Source organism: Pangasianodon hypophthalmus, chromosome 25 (genome assembly GCF_027358585.1).
Source record: "Pangasianodon hypophthalmus isolate fPanHyp1 chromosome 25, fPanHyp1.pri, whole genome shotgun sequence".
NCBI classification, from domain to species: Eukaryota; Metazoa; Chordata; class Actinopteri; order Siluriformes; family Pangasiidae; genus Pangasianodon; species Pangasianodon hypophthalmus.
Genome location: NC_069734.1, coordinates 19,748,341 through 19,762,787, shown reverse-complemented (window position 1 = coordinate 19,762,787; position 14,447 = coordinate 19,748,341). Strand labels below are relative to the sequence as shown.

Here is a 14,447-nt window from a genome sequence, read left to right as displayed (position 1 = left end):
GCACTGATTGAGAGAGAGTGAGAGAGTGAGAGAAAGAGAAAGAGAGAGAGAGAGACAGAGGCAGGTCAGAATACGAAGACACTTACAGCACAGTCAAAACAGTTGAAGGAGGAGTGGAAGTACGGCCTCGTCCCCAATCCGTACATCTTTATCAGCATCTCCATCATGAAGAGGCCCAGAAAGATAAACTCTGCATAAACTGGGGTCAGAAGTCAGAGGTCACCAATCATAATTAAGAAAAATCGTATCCCGCAACACTCAGTTATCACATCCTGACCATGTGTACAGAATGAGCACACACACACAAACTTACACAGAAAGTCAGAGAGCAGTTCGGGCTGGTCGTAGTGGACAACGGCGACACAGAGTGTGTTCAGACCAACGAGGCTGAGGACAGTCCAATAAAACGCCTGAGTTTTTACCATCTTACGTACAAGGATACGGAAACGGCGCTCTTTCTTGCTAAAACTGGAGCCCTCAGCTTTCAGACCTACACACACACACACAAACATTAGCACACTGTAATCAACTGCACACACACTTCTATTATAATTATAACCACGTGTGCAGCAGAATGTGAGCAATACCAGGTGAGGACTAAGGAGGGTGCTGTAGAGCTAGACTCTCAGTGGTTTAGTTCTCTGTATTTTATATCGGTTTAGGGTGACCGTGTGTGTTGTTCTCTCACCCACTGCATCCCCCATGTGATCCTGTCCTCCCTCCGGGTTCAGCAGGTCAGTTTTACTCTTTTTTATAGTGGGTCTGCGGCGAGAGCCTGAACACACACACACACACACACACAAAATGTGATATAAAAGGATTTACATAAACCTCTACAAAAACTCGGTTTAATATGCATAAAATTCATACGGTCTCCTGTAGTGTCATCTTCAGCCAGAATCACTTCCTCTGTAAAGAGACAGAGAGAGAGAAAGAGAGAGAGAGAGCATGTGTGGTTACTGTTACCAGCCCAAAGTGGATCGTTCTCCTATAACTGAACGGTCTAACAAAAAATGCAGCTTGTCATTTTACAGACAAACCAGAAAGTGTACACTTCTCTGTCCTGAAGACATTTTGGGAAACTAGTGTCTAGTGCTGTAGTGTAGTGCAGTAATGTATAGTATGTTAGTGTTGTAGTGTAGCATGTTAGTGCTGCAGTGTAGAGTGTAGTGTTATAGTGTAGTATTGTAATATAATGTTGTAGTATAGAGCATAGTGTTTTAGTGTAGCATGTAGTGTTGTAGTTTAATGATGTAGTATAATGTTGTAGTGTAGAGTGTAGTGTTGTAGTGTAGTGCTGTAGTGTAGAGTGTAGTGTTGTAGTGTAGTGCTGTAGTGTAGAGTGTAGTGTTGTAGTTTAGTGATGTAGTATACTGTTGTAGTGTAGCATGTAGTGTTGTAGTGTAGAGTGTAGTGTGGTAGTTTAGTGATGTATAATGTTGTAGTGTAGCGTGTAGTGTTGTAGTGTAGAGTGTAGTGTTGTAGTTTAGTGATGTAGTATAATGTTGTAGTGTAGCGTGTAGTGTTGTGTAGAGTGTAGTGTTGTAGTTTAGTGATGTAGTATAATGTTGTAGTGTAGCGTGTAGTGTTGTAGTTTAGTGATGTAGTATATTGTTGTAGTGTAGAGTGTAGTGTTGTAGTTTAGTGATGTAGTATATTGTTGTAGTGTAGAGTGTAGTGTTGTAGTGTAGCGTGTAGTGATGTAGTTTAGTGATGTAGTATAATGTTGTAGTGTAGCGTGTAGTGTTGTAGTTTAGTGATGTAGTATAATGTTGTAGTGTAGCGTGTAGTGTTGTAGTGTAGCGTGTAGTGTTGTAGTGTAGAGTGTAGTGTTGTAGTTTAGTGATGTAGTATATTGTTGTAGTGTAGAGTGTAGTGCTGTAGTGTAGCGTGTAGTGATGTAGTTTAGTGATGTAGTATAATGTTGTAGTGTAGAGTGTAGTGATGTAGTTTAGTGATGTAGTATATTGTTGTAGTGTAGAGTGTAGTGTTGTAGTGTAGCGTGTAGTGTTGTAGTTTAGTGATGTAGTATATTGTTGTAGTGTAGCGTGTAGTGTTGTAGTATAATATTGTAGTGTAGCGTGTAGTGTTGTAGTATAATATTGTAGTGTAGCATGTAGTGTTGTAGTATAATATTGTAGTGTAGCGTGTAGTGTTGTAGTGTAGCGTGTAGTGTTGTAGTTTAGTGATGTAGTATAATGTTGTAGTGTAGAGTGTAGTGTTGTAGTTTAGTGATGTAGTATAATGTTGTAGTGTAGCGTGTAGTGTTGTAGTGTAGCGTGTAGTGTTGTAGTGTAGCGTGTAGTGTTGTAGTTTAGTGATGTAGTATAATGTTGTAGTGTAGTGTGTAGTGTTGTAGTGTAGAGTGTAGTGTTGTAGTTTAGTGATGTAGTATATTGTTGTAGTGTAGCATGTAGTGTTGTAGTGTAGAGTGTAGTGTTGTAGTTTAGTGATGTAGTATACTGTTGTAGTTTAGTGATGTAGTATATTGTTGTAGTGTAGCATGTAGTTTTGTAGTTTAGTGATGTAGTATATTGTTGTAGTGTAGCGTGTAGTGTTGTAGTGTAGAGTGTAGTGTTGTAGTTTAGTGATGTAGTATATTGTTGTAGTGTAGCATGTAGTTTTGTAGTTTAGTGATGTAGTATAATGTTGTAGTGTAGAGTGTAGTGTTGTAGTTTAGTGATGTAGTATATTGTTGTAGTTTAGTGATGTAGTATATTGTTGTAGTGTAGCATGTAGTGTTGTAGTGTAGAGTGTAGTGATGTAGTTTAGAGATGTAGTATATTGTTGTAGTGTAGCATGTAGTTTTGTAGTTTAGTGATGTAGTATAATGTTGTAGTGTAGCGTGTAGTGTTGTAGTGTAGAGTGTAGTGTTGTAGTTTAGTGATGTAGTATATTGTTGTAGTGTAGCATGTAGTGTTGTAGTGTAGAGTGTAGTGTTGTAGTTTAGTGATGTATAATGTTGTAGTGTAGCGTGTAGTGTTGTAGTTTAGTGATGTAGTATATTGTTGTAGTTTAGCGTGTAGTGTTGTAGTTTAGTGATGTAGTATATTGTTGTAGTGTAGCATGTAGTGTTGTAGTGTAGAGTGTAGTGTTGTAGTTTAGTGATGTAGTATAATGTTGTAGTGTAGTGTTGTAGTGTAGCGTGTAGTGTTGTAGTGTAGAGTGTAGTGTTGTAGTTTAGTGATGTAGTATATTGTTGTAGTTTAGCGTGTAGTGTTGTAGTTTAGTGATGTAGTATATTGTTGTAGTGTAGCATGTAGTGTTGTAGTGTAGAGTGTAGTGTTGTAGTTTAGTGATGTAGTATAATGTTATAGTGTAGTGTTGTAGTGTAGCATGTAGTGTTGTAGTGTAGAGTGTAGTGTTGTAGTTTAGTGATGTAGTATATTGTTGTAGTTTAGCGTGTAGTGTTGTAGTTTAGTGATGTAGTATATTGTTGTAGTGTAGCATGTAGTGTTGTAGTGTAGAGTGTAGTGTTGTAGTTTAGTGATGTAGTATAATGTTGTAGTGTAGTGTTGTAGTGTAGCGTGTAGTGTTGTAGTGTAGCGTGTAGTGTTGTAGTGTAGAGTGTAGTGATGTAGTTTAGAGATGTAGTATATTGTTGTAGTGTAGAGTGTAGTGTTGTAGTGTAGAGTGTAGTGTTGTAGTTTAGTGATGTAGTATATTGTTGTAGTGTAGCATGTAGTGTTGTAGTGTAGAGTGTAGTGTTGTAGTTTAGTGATGTAGTATAATGTTGTAGTGTAGTGTTGTAGTGTAGCGTGTAGTGTTGTAGTTTAGTGATGTAGTATAATGTTGTAGTGTAGCGTGTAGTGTTGTAGTGTAGAGTGTAGTGTTGTAGTTTAGTGATGTAGTATAATGTTGTAGTGTAGTGTTGTAGTGTAGCGTGTAGTGTTGTAGTGTAGCGTGTAGTGTTGTAGTGTAGAGTGTAGTGTTGTAGTTTAGTGATGTAGTATATTGTTGTAGTGTAGCGTGTAGTGTTGTAGTGTAGAGTGTAGTGTTGTAGTGTAGAGTGTAGTGATGTAGTTTAGTGATGTAGTATAATGTTGTAGTGTAGCGTGTAGTGTTGTTGTGTAGAGTGTAGTGTTGTAGTTTAGTGATGTAGTATAATGTTGTAGTGTAGAGTGTAGTGATGTAGTTTAGTGATGTAGTATAATGTTGTAGTGTAGCGTGTAGTGTTGTACTGTAGAGTGTAGTGTTGTAGTTTAGTGATGTAGTATAATGTTGTAGTGTAGCGTGTAGTGTTGTAGTGTAGAGTGTAGTGTTGTAGTTTAGCGATGTAGTATAATGTTGTAGTGTAGAGTGTAGTGTTGTAGTGTAGAGTGTAGTGTTGTAGTTTAGCGATGTAGTATAATGTTGTAGTGTAGAGTGTAGTGTTGTAGTTTAGTGATGTAGTATAATGTTGTAGTGTAGCGTGTAGTGTTGTAGTGTAGAGTGTAGTGTTGTAGTTTAGCGATGTAGTATAATGTTGTAGTGTAGAGTGTAGTGTTGTAGTTTAGTGATGTAGTATAATGTTGTAGTGTAGCGTGTAGTGTTGTAGTGTAGAGTGTAGTGTTGTAGTTTAGTGATGTTGTATATTGTTGTAGTTTAGTGATGTAGTATATTGTTGTAGTGTAGCATGTAGTGTTGTAGTGTAGAGTGTAGTGATGTAGTTTAGTGATGTAGTATAATGTTGTAGTGTAGCGTGTAGTGTTGTAGTGTAGAGTGTAGTGTTGTAGTTTAGTGATGTAGTATATTGTTGTAGTGTAGCATGTAGTGTTGTAGTGTAGAGTGTAGTGTTGTAGTTTAGTGATGTAGTATAATGTTGTAGTGTGGTGTTGTAGTGTAGCGTGTAGTGTTGTAGTTTAGTGATGTAGTATATTGTTGTAGTGTAGCGTGTAGTGTTGTAGTGTAGAGTGTAGTGATGTAGTTTAGAGATGTAGTATAATGTTGTAGTGTAGAGTGTAGTGTTGTAGTGTAGAGTGTAGTGTTGTAGTTTAGTGATGTAGTATAATGTTGTAGTGTAGAGTGTAGTGTTGTAGTTTAGTGATGTAGTATAATGTTGTAGTGTAGAGTGTAGTGTTGTAGTTTAGTGATGTAGTATAATGTTGTAGTGTAGTGTTGTAGTGTAGCGTGTAGTGTTGTAGTGTAGCGTGTAGTGTTGTAGTTTAGTGATGTAGTATATTGTTGTAGTGTAGAGTGTAGTGTTGTAGTGTAGAGCGTAATGATGTAGTTTAGTGATGTAGTATAATGTTGTAGTGTAGCGTGTAGTGTTGTAGTTTAGTGATGTAGTATAATGTTGTAGTGTAGCGTGTAGTGTTGTAGTGTAGAGTGTAGTGTTGTAGTTTAGTGATGTAGTATAATGTTGTAGTGTAGAGTGTAGTGTTGTAGTTTAGTGATGTAGTATAATGTTGTAGTGTAGGGTGTAGTGTTGTAGTTTAGCGTGTAGTGTTGTAGTGTAGAGTGTAGTGTTGTAGTTTAGTGATGTAGTATATTGTTGTAGTGTAGCATGTAGTGTTGTTGTGTAGAGTGTAGTGTTGTAGTTTAGTGATGTAGTGTAATGATGTAGTGTAGCATGTAGTGTTGTAGTGTAGAGTGTAGTGTTGTAGTGTAGAGTGTAGTGTTGTAGTTTAGTGATGTAGTATATTGTTGTAGTGTAGCATGTAGTGTTGTAGTGTAGAGTGTAGTGTTGTAGTTTAGTGATGTAGTATAATGTTGTAGTGTACCGTGTAGTGTAGAGTGTAGTGTTGTAGTTTAGTGATGTAGTATAATGTTGTAGTGTAGCGTGTAGTGTAGAGTGTAGTGTTGTAGTTTAGTGATGTAGTATAATGTTGTAGTGTACCGTGTAGTGTAGAGTGTAGTGTTGTAGTTTAGTGATGTAGTATAATGTTGTAGTGTAGCGTGTAGTGTTGTAGTGTAGAGTGTAGTGTTGTAGTTTAGTGATGTAGTATAATGTTGCAGTGTAGCGTGTAGTGTAGAGTGTAGTGTTGTAGTTTAGTGATGTAGTATAATGTTGTAGTGTACCGTGTAGTGTAGAGTGTAGTGTTGTAGTTTAGTGATGTAGTATAATGTTGTAGTGTAGCGTGTAGTGTTGTAGTGTAGAGTGTAGTGTTGTAGTGTAGAGTGTAGTGTTGTAGTTTAGTGATGTAGTATAATGTTGTAGTGTAGCGTGTAGTGATGTAGTGTAGTGTTGTAGTGTATAGTGTAGTGCTGTAGTGTAGAGTGTAGTGTTGTAGTTTAATGATGTAGTATAATGTTGTAGTGTAGTGTGTAGTGTTATAGTGTAGTGCTGTAGTGTTGTAGTGTAGTGCTGTAGTGTAGAGTGTAGTGTTGTAGTTTAGTGATGTAGTATAATGTTGTAGTGTAGCGTGTAGTGTTGTAGTGTAGAGTGTAGTGTTGTAGTGTAGAGTGTAGTGTTGTAGTTTAGTGATGTAGTATAATGTTGTAGTGTAGCGTGTAGTGATGTAGTGTAGTGTTGTAGTGTATAGTGTAGTGCTGTAGTGTAGAGTGTAGTGTTGTAGTTTAATGATGTAGTATAATGTTGTAGTGTAGAGTGTAGTGTTATAGTGTAGTGCTGTAGTGTTGTAGTGTAGTGCTGTAGTGTAGAGTGTAGTGTTGTAGTTTAGAGTGTAGTGTTGTAGTTTAGTGATGTAGTATAATGTTGTAGTGTAGCGTGTAGTGATGTAGTGTAGTGTTGTAGTGTATAGTGTAGTGCTGTAGTGTAGAGTGTAGTGTTGTAGTTTAATGATGTAGTATAATGTTGTAGTGTAGTGTGTAGTGTTATAGTGTAGTGCTGTAGTGTTGTAGTGTAGTGCTGTAGTGTAGAGTGTAGTGTTGTAGTTTAATGATGTAGTATAATGTTGTAGTGTAGTGTGTAGTGTTGTAGTGTAATGCTGTAGTGTAGAATGTAGTGGTGTTGTGTGTAGTGTAGTGTTGTAATGTAGTGTAGAATGTAGTGGTGTAGTGTTGTGTGTAGTGTTGTAGTGTAGTGTGTAATATTGTGGTGTATAGTTTGTTTTTTGTAGCATAGTATATAGTGTTCATTTGCTTGTGTGTGTATGTGTGTGTGTAAACCTGCTTTGCAGATCCACTCTAGATATCCATTCAGTTCTCTCTCGATCTGCTGCTGTCTCCGCAACTTCAGAAACTCACTGCGGTTCTCAACTCGTTCCCTCTCTTTAGCAAACTCACTGTGGACCCCCCCAACACACACAGACACGCACGCACATGCACAAAAACACACACATTATCCACATATCAAAATATTTGTATTGCTGTAGGCACAATTCATGATTTTTGTGTTTTTTTGTAACTTCACAAACTATACACAAATTATATCCTTACAAGATCTTTACACACACACACACACACACTTACCCAGACAGCACACCCAACACCAAGTTGAGCATAAAGAAAGAGCCAATGATAATGAGCGGGACGTAGTACATCCAGTTCCAAGTGCTTCCTAAAGCATCGTTACTCTACAGGAACACACACAATTGGTACAAAGTAAAATGTTTTATTAGGTTGGACACTTGGATTCATTGCTTGTGTGTGTGTGTGTGTGTGTGTGTGTGTGTCCTTACATAATAAAGCATATCTGTCCAGCCCTCCATAGTGATGCACTGGAACACGGTGAGCACAGCGAACAGAATGTTGTCAAACTGCGTGATTCCGTAATTCGGTCCGAGCCACGTGTCATTACACACGGATCCAGGAGGACACACACGTGCCGGTAACTCATCACCACACAGCTGATCGTCAAGAAGCTCTCCTACAAAAACACACACACACACAAGATTTGCTGGTTTCATTTCTAGCTACTTTTTTCTTTTTTCTGTAGTTGTGTTAAATGTGATTGTGTTTGTTTGTCTGTGTTTTTACCTGTGACATTGTCATAACAGGCTTTGTGGAATTTTCCAGAGTAAAACTCAAGGCCGATGATGGCGAACATGAGGATTGCAACAAACAGCAAAACTCCAATCTGCAGCAGAGGGATCATTGCCTTCATTATGGACTTCAGCACCACCTGCAGGCCTGGAAGATAAACAACCAACACACGAATAAACACACGTACTGTTTGTTCATTGTCTCAGTGTTTCACATCATGTTTGTGGCCTCTCCATCCTTCTCTCCATATTCTATAAGCTCTTCTACAGTGTACATATGGCCATCAGTGTTCTTGATTAAACAAAGTGCTGTCACATGAGTAAGACTTACAGAACACAGGTTGCCATTTATACAATGGCTCAGGTCAACAGACAAAGAAACTCCAGAGAACACACGGTTTTCTCCATTTATATCTTTTTATTTCTTATTGATGACATAATCAACTACGCTCTGCTCTCATAACTGAACACTCAGTACAGAACATCACCAGTAGATGGAGATAATGTAGGCAATGTTCATAAAACCAGCACACTCTTCGCCTGAGTACAGAGCATCTGCTCATCAACAGAGAAGCTCACAGTTCTTTTTCCTCGAAATTACTTACACCTTAAAAACTCTCATCCCTGTGAGAACATGAGTGATAATGACCAAACGTCATTCCTGTTAAAGTGGAGATCTTTTAGAAGAAGCATGATCCTGGTGATCCTGGTGTGCCACTTCTTACAGTTCCTTACAGTAAATTAGCATTGTTCTGTTTGTATTTTTGCATCATATGTCTCAGGAGGTTTTAGCAGGACTGAGGAGATCCTGAAGTCAGAATAATCCCTTTTCCTAAACAGAAGTGGACATTCATGAAAAGATCTGGATCAGTAAAGCCACCAGTTTGTCTGTGGACCACAGGGGCTCTAATGGATTGTTCTTACCCAAAACCTCACCTTGCTTATTTATCTTCTGATCTGACCAACATCCAAACTCATCTAGCTCCATATGATAAAATGAAAGCCTGTCATCATCTGAACCTCAGCATTCCCTCTGAGCTTAGAGCACATAATGTGTTTAAAGATGAGGCTGATTTCCAATAATGCGACACCAGCTGACCCACAGCCAGCAAACTGGACAACAGACTCTGTAAATTAGTGTGCTTGATGTAGTGTCTGCTCCTGATGGTAAGATATGATGAATCCATGCTCTGTTAGACACATTCTGACTTTCAGAAAGCTGGTCTGCTTGATGGACAGATTCAGAATCTATTGTTGTTGGATTTGAGGTAATGTGTGAGCAGCAGTGGCTCAATGGTTAGCGCTCTAAACTAATGATCAGAAGGATGTAAGATCAAATCTCAGTACCGCCAAGCTTTCACTGTTGGCCTTTAATCTGCTCATTTTTATTATAAGTGGCTTTTGTCTGCTAAATGAGTAAACGTAAATGTAAGGTACTGGAGATCTCATCCTAAATACACATTGCACTGTGACACTATGGCTCCTGTGAGGGGAAAACCACAATGAGAACATTCCTGATATTTCTCTACAGTGTCATCTTGAAACAATGAATGATATGGATCAAACTACGAGCTCCTCCAGAAGTCCAGCTCCAAATGTATTCCAAACACCTCAGAGGATTAAACACTGATCTGTGATGGAAGGTACCCTCACAGCGTCTGCAGGATATCACAGACGTGATGGCATAATGCTTCAAGGTCCAGCTGCACAATCTTTGTTACATTTACACCATGTGACCTGACCCAGATCCAGTGCTCTGAGTCATCACAGATTCAGGTACAGACTGTACTGATTATGACTTTTTATAGGTTAACTTAAAATAGATGACAGTGAGCATAAACACTCCATATGACCACAGCCTGAGACGCATGTTATTGACATCATCAACTAAGGACCCATTACTAAACTAACTACTGAATAAGGAATATCACCAGCAGAAGGAGCTAAAGTACAAAATCAAATAAACTCAAACACAAAATCATATAAACTGTCTCTCTCTCTCTCTCACACACACACACACACACAGATACACTTACTTGGAATTCCTGAGACAAGCTTGAGAGGTCGCAGCACTCTGACCGCACGCAGCGTCCGCAAATCAAACTCAGAACCAACAGTGGATAAAATACTGAAGGATAGAAGGAGAAGACAGAGAGAGAGAGAGACCGACAGACAGAGAGAGAGAGAGAGACAGGTGAGAGTGAGGAATTAACACAAAGAAGTCTGGTGGAAAAAACTTAACACTGACAGCTCCATCTGTCTGTCTCTCTCCCACTGTACCTGACTCTCTGTGTGTCAGTCATCGCTCTCTCCCTCTGTACCTGTCTCATTCTCTCCCTCTGTACCTGTCTCTCTCTCTCTCTCCCTCTGTACCTGTCTCATTCTCTCCCTCTGTACCTGTCTCTCTCTCTCTCTCTGTACCTGTCTCTCTCTCTCTCTGTACCTGTCTCATTCTCTCCCTCTGTACCTCTCATTCTCTCCCTCTGTACCTGTCTCTCTCTCTCTCTCTGTACCTGTCTCTCTCTCTCTCTGTACCTGTCTCATTCTCTCCCTCTGTACCTGTCTCATTCTCTCCCTCTGTACCTGTCTCTCTCTCTCCCTCTGTACCTTTCTCATTCTCTCCCTCTGTACCTGTCTCTTTCTCTCCCTCTGTACCTGTCTCTCTCTCTCCCTCTGTACCTGTCTTATTCTCTCCCTCTGTACCTGTCTCTCTCTCTCCCTCTGTACCTGTCTCTCTCGCTCTCTCTCTGTACCTGTCTCATTCTCTCCCTCTGTACCTGTCTCTCTCGCTCTCTCTCTGTACCTGTCTCATTCTCTCCCTCTGTACCTGTCTCTCTCTCTCCCTCTGTACCTGTCTCATTCTCTCCCTCTGTACCTGTCTCATTCTCTCCCTCTGTACCTGTCTCTCTCTCTCCCTCTGTACCTGTCTCATTCTCTCCCTCTGTACCTGTCTCATTCTCTCCCTCTGTACCTGTCTCTTTCTCTCCCTCTGTACCTGTCTCTCTCTCTCCCTCTGTACCTGTCTTATTCTCTCCCTCTGTACCTGTCTCTTTCTCTCCCTCTGTACCTGTCTCTTTCTCTCCCTCTGTACCTGTCTCTCTCTCTCTCTCTCTGTACCTGTCTCATTCTCTCCCTCTGTACCTGTCTCTTTCTCTCCCTCTGTACCTGTCTCTCTCGCTCTCTCTCTGTACCTGTCTCATTCTCTCCCTCTGTACCTGTCTCTTTCTCTCCCTCTGTACCTGTCTCTCTCTCTCCCTCTGTACCTGTCTTATTCTCTACCTCTGTACCTTTCTCTTTCTCTCCCTCTGTACCTGTCTCTTTCTCTCCCTCTGTACCTGTCTCTTTCTCTCCCTCTGTACCTGTCTTATTCTCTCCCTCTGTACCTTTCTCTTTCTCTACCTCTGTACCTTTCTCTTTCTCTCTCTCTGTACCTGTCTCATTCTCTCCCTCTGTACCTGTCTCTTTCTCTCCCTCTGTACCTGTCTCTTTCTCTCCCTCTGTACCTGTCTCTCTCTCTCTCTCTGTACCTGTCTCTCTCTCTCTCTGTACCTGTCTCATTCTCTCCCTCTGTACCTGTCTCATTCTCTCCCTCTGTACCTGTCTCTCTCTCTCCCTCTGTACCTTTCTCATTCTCTCCCTCTGTACCTGTCTCTTTCTCTCCCTCTGTACCTGTCTCTCTCTCTCCCTCTGTACCTGTCTTATTCTCTCCCTCTGTACCTGTCTCTCTCTCTCCCTCTGTACCTGTCTCTCTCGCTCTCTCTCTGTACCTGTCTCATTCTCTCCCTCTGTACCTGTCTCTCTCGCTCTCTCTCTGTACCTGTCTCTTTCTCTACCTCTGTACCTGTCTCTCTCTCTCCCTCTGTACCTGTCTCATTCTCTCCCTCTGTACCTGTCTCATTCTCTCCCTCTGTACCTGTCTCTCTCTCTCCCTCTGTACCTGTCTCATTCTCTCCCTCTGTACCTGTCTCATTCTCTCCCTCTGTACCTGTCTCTTTCTCTCCCTCTGTACCTGTCTCTCTCTCTCCCTCTGTACCTGTCTTATTCTCTCCCTCTGTACCTGTCTCTTTCTCTCCCTCTGTACCTGTCTCTTTCTCTCCCTCTGTACCTGTCTCTCTCTCTCTCTCTCTGTACCTGTCTCATTCTCTCCCTCTGTACCTGTCTCTTTCTCTCCCTCTGTACCTGTCTCTCTCGCTCTCTCTCTGTACCTGTCTCATTCTCTCCCTCTGTACCTGTCTCTTTCTCTCCCTCTGTACCTGTCTCTCTCTCTCCCTCTGTACCTGTCTTATTCTCTACCTCTGTACCTTTCTCTTTCTCTCCCTCTGTACCTGTCTCTTTCTCTCCCTCTGTACCTGTCTCTTTCTCTCCCTCTGTACCTGTCTTATTCTCTCCCTCTGTACCTTTCTCTTTCTCTACCTCTGTACCTTTCTCTTTCTCTCTCTCTGTACCTGTCTCATTCTCTCCCTCTGTACCTGTCTCTTTCTCTCCCTCTGTACCTGTCTCTTTCTCTCCCTCTGTACCTGTCTCTCTCTCTCCCTCTGTACCTGTCTCTTTCTCTCCCTCTGTACCTGTCTCATTCTCTCCCTCTGTACCTGACTCTCTGTGTGTCAGTCATCGCTCTCTCCCTCTGTACCTGTCTCATTCTCTCCCTCTGTACCTGTCTCTCTCTCTCCCTCTGTACCTTTCTCATTCTCTCCCTCTGTACCTGTCTCTTTCTCTCCCTCTGCACCTGTCTCTTTCTCTCCCTCTGTACCTGTCTCTCTCTCTCCCTCTGTACCTGTCTTATTCTCTCCCTCTGTACCTGTCTCTTTCTCTACCTCTGTACCTGTCTCTCTCTCTCCCTCTGTACCTGTCTCATTCTCTCCCTCTGTACCTGTCTCTTTCTCTCCCTCTGTACCTGTCTCATTCTCTCCCTCTGTACCTGTCTCTTTCTCTCCCTCTGTACCTGTCTCTCTCTCTCTCCCTCTGTACCTGTCTTATTCTCTCCCTCTGTACCTTTCTCTTTCTCTTCCTCTGTACCTGTCTCTTTCTCTCCCTCTGTACCTGTCTCTTTCTCTCCCTCTGTACCTGTCTCTCTCTCTCCCTCTGTACCTGTCCCTTTCTCTCCCTCTGTACCTGTCTCTTTCTCTCCCTCTGTACCTGTCTCTCTCTCTCCCTCTGTACCTGTCTTATTCTCTCCCTCTGTACCTTTCTCTTTCTCTACCTCTGTACCTTTCTCTTTCTCTCCCTCTGTACCTGTCTCATTCTCTCCCTCTGTACCTGTCTCTCTCTCCCTCTGTACCTTTCTCTTTCTCTCCCTCTGTACCTGTCTCATTCTCTCCCTCTGTACCTGTCTCTCTCTCCCTCTGTACCTTTCTCTCCCTCTGTACCTTTCTCTTTCTCTCCCTCTGTACCTGTCTCATTCTCTCCCTCTGTACCTGTCTCTCTCTCCCTCTGTACCTTTCTTTCTCTCCCTCTGTACCTTTCTCTTTCTCTCCCTCTGTACCTGTCTCATTCTCTCCCTCTGTACCTGTCTCATTCTCTCCCTCTGTACCTGTCTCTCTCTCTCCCTCTGTACCTGTCTCTTTCTCTCCCTCTGTACCTGTCTCATTCTCTCCCTCTGTACCTGTCTCATTCTCTCCCTCTGTACCTGTCTCTCTCTCTCCCTCTGTACCTGTCTCATTCTCTCCCTCTGTACCTGTCTCTCTCTCTCCCTCTGTACCTGTCTCATTCTCTCCCTCTGTACCTGTCTCTTTCTCTCCCTCTGTACCTGTCTCATTCTCTCCCTCTGTACCTGTCTCTCTCTCTCCCTCTGTACCTGTCTCATTCTCTCCCTCTGTACCTGTCTCATTCTCTCCCTCTGTACCTTTCTCTTTCTCTGAATGTGTCTCTCTGTGTCAGTCATCTCTCTCCCTCTGTATATGTCTCTCTGACCCTGACACATATACGTGTGTGTGTGTGTGTGTGTGTGTGAGCAGACCATGATGACCATGATGAACGTTAGGAATAGGGTGGGAATTATCTATAGTGTGAGCATGTGAGACGATGCTGGGAGATTCCCGGTCTCTCCCCGCTCCCTGCGTCACCATGGCAACTGGTGATTCCTCATTTACGATGTCTCCACGGTTACCAACCTGCTCTCATTCACAACTGTTACCGTGGCAACAGGTCCTTTGTCATTGATGGAATCTATCTCGGTTTCACCTCGGCAACCAGAGAACAAGAGAGTGACAGTGAGAGACAGGGTTGGGGACACCATGTACACCCCTCTAAACACAAAACGTGTGTGTGTGTGTGTGTGTGTCTGTGTATGAATGTTTTTGGCTTCTGCTATATCTGGGTCAGTGTTTACATTATTCAACAACACACACTTCTGTACTTCAGAGACCTGTGTGTGTGTGTGTGTGTGTGTGTGTGTCTTGAAGCTCCTTGAATCGTGACTGTGCCAACTATTGGCAGTCTGCAGTGGACTGACTTCACTAGTGACAGACAGAGAGAGAGAGAGAGAGAGAGTGACAGACAGAGAGGGAGAGAGGGAGAGACAGACAGAGAGAGAGAGTGAGAGAGAGTGACAGACAGAGAGGGACAGACAGAGAGGGAGAGACA

At 41.9% G+C, this 14,447-nt stretch overlaps 1 protein-coding gene across 12 annotated transcripts in view; it reads right to left on the bottom strand.

The window, feature by feature from the left end:
- Positions 1–14,447, bottom strand: part of cacna1ab (calcium channel, voltage-dependent, P/Q type, alpha 1A subunit, b) — a 102,296-nt gene that overhangs the window by 72,949 nt on the left and 14,900 nt on the right. For all 12 annotated transcript variants that reach the window (XM_053229379.1, XM_053229381.1, XM_053229390.1 and 9 more), the window contains 9 exons: positions 9,902–9,993; positions 7,861–8,013; positions 7,563–7,750; positions 7,354–7,457; positions 7,051–7,166; positions 871–909; positions 689–775; positions 314–490; positions 87–199 (listed from right to left, as the gene is read on the bottom strand). In XM_053229379.1, the coding sequence (XP_053085354.1) occupies positions 87–199; positions 314–490; positions 689–775; positions 871–909; positions 7,051–7,166; positions 7,354–7,457; positions 7,563–7,750; positions 7,861–8,013; positions 9,902–9,993 (1,069 nt within the window). The remainder of the gene's footprint in view (positions 1–86; positions 200–313; positions 491–688; positions 776–870; positions 910–7,050; positions 7,167–7,353; positions 7,458–7,562; positions 7,751–7,860; positions 8,014–9,901; positions 9,994–14,447) is intronic.